Source organism: Phalaenopsis equestris, unplaced genomic scaffold (genome assembly GCF_001263595.1).
Source record: "Phalaenopsis equestris unplaced genomic scaffold, ASM126359v1 Scaffold195215, whole genome shotgun sequence".
Taxonomy (NCBI): Eukaryota; Viridiplantae; Streptophyta; class Magnoliopsida; order Asparagales; family Orchidaceae; genus Phalaenopsis; species Phalaenopsis equestris.
Window position 1 is genome coordinate 1 of NW_018215164.1, and position 1,257 is coordinate 1,257.

Sequence of the window (1,257 nt, forward strand, 5' to 3'; positions counted from 1 at the left end):
AAAAAAAAAAAAGTTTTAATAAGCCAAAAAGCCCTTTCACCTCACAAAAAATAAGGCTTTAAAAATTAAACCAAACGTGTCAATCAGATCATGATTATATGATTCAAACAAATATTAAATAATAAATTTAGTGGCTAATAAATATTCAAGGGATGAACAAGAAAGACTAGATTAACTCACACTTCATTACACCCAAACCCCAAGGAACAAATTTAATAGCCAACTATCCATACAGAACAACTACACATATAAATATATAAATTATAAGACCCCAAACAATTCACATAAGTCTTCACATCAAACCACTAGACTCAAACAAACCACCAACACATAAATTAAACCCTATCCCCTAAATTCTTCACAAACAATAGCCAATGAATCAATCAAGCAGTGGGTATAGGCTGAGAGCTCATAACAATCTCCATACTCTTCATCGCCTCAAATCTTGGCTCCTTCGCCTCAAATTTCTTGCGAATGTATAGATTCATGTAATCCTGGAACACAAACTTTGGATAAATTTCTTTCTTCTCCTCCTCCTCCGCCTCTTTCTCCACCAGCGCCGGCGCCGGAAAGATCACGGCGTCGCTGCCAGGGTTGTAGAACGATGCGATCGACATGCGGTTTCCATCGGTTTGGGCCACCACCCTATGCAACACACTCTTGTATTTTCCATTCGTTATCACCTCCAGCTGATCTCCAATATTGACAACAATGGAATAGCGCAGCGGAGGAACATCAATCCATTCCCCATCCTTGAGCAACTGAAGCCCGCTAACCTTATCATCCTGAAACAACAGTATAATCCCTCCCGCATCCGTATGAGCTCTCAATCCCTTTATCAAATCTGGCTTCGGACATGGCGGATAATTACTCACCTTCGTCCCGAACGTCGGCAACCCATCCGATCCCCCGCAAAAAACCCTCTTCAAATACCCTTTCTCCAGCCCCAAATCTTCGCACAACAGATCCAGCAGTCTCTCCGCGAGCTTCTCCAGCTCCCGCGCGAATTCCTTCATGGTTGCCCGGCAATCGTCATCCAGATCGGGGATTTGGGAGATGTTGGAGGTGGGGAGATGGCGGAGGAAGAAGGTGCTCTCCCAATCCAGATTATCCGGGTCGACCTTCTCCACCGAATCTAGGGTTTTGGACGCGAATTCTTTGAATCGCTGTTCTCGGAACCGCCGGTAATGCTCTTTGTTTACCGCCTCCACCCGGTTCATTAGCTCGTGGGAGATTCCGTGGTTCAGTAACTACATT

General features: G+C 44.3%; 1 protein-coding gene across 1 annotated transcript; it reads right to left on the reverse strand.

The window, feature by feature from the left end:
- Window positions 1-150: 150 nt before the first annotated feature.
- LOC110035000 (1-aminocyclopropane-1-carboxylate oxidase 2) lies at window positions 151-1,250 on the reverse strand (the record flags this gene model as incomplete). The annotated part of the gene is given in 1 exon segment (XM_020739240.1): window positions 151-1,250. A coding segment is annotated over 1 exon segment (867 nt), but the record flags the coding sequence as incomplete, so codon positions are not given.
- Window positions 1,251-1,257: the final 7 nt, after the last annotated feature.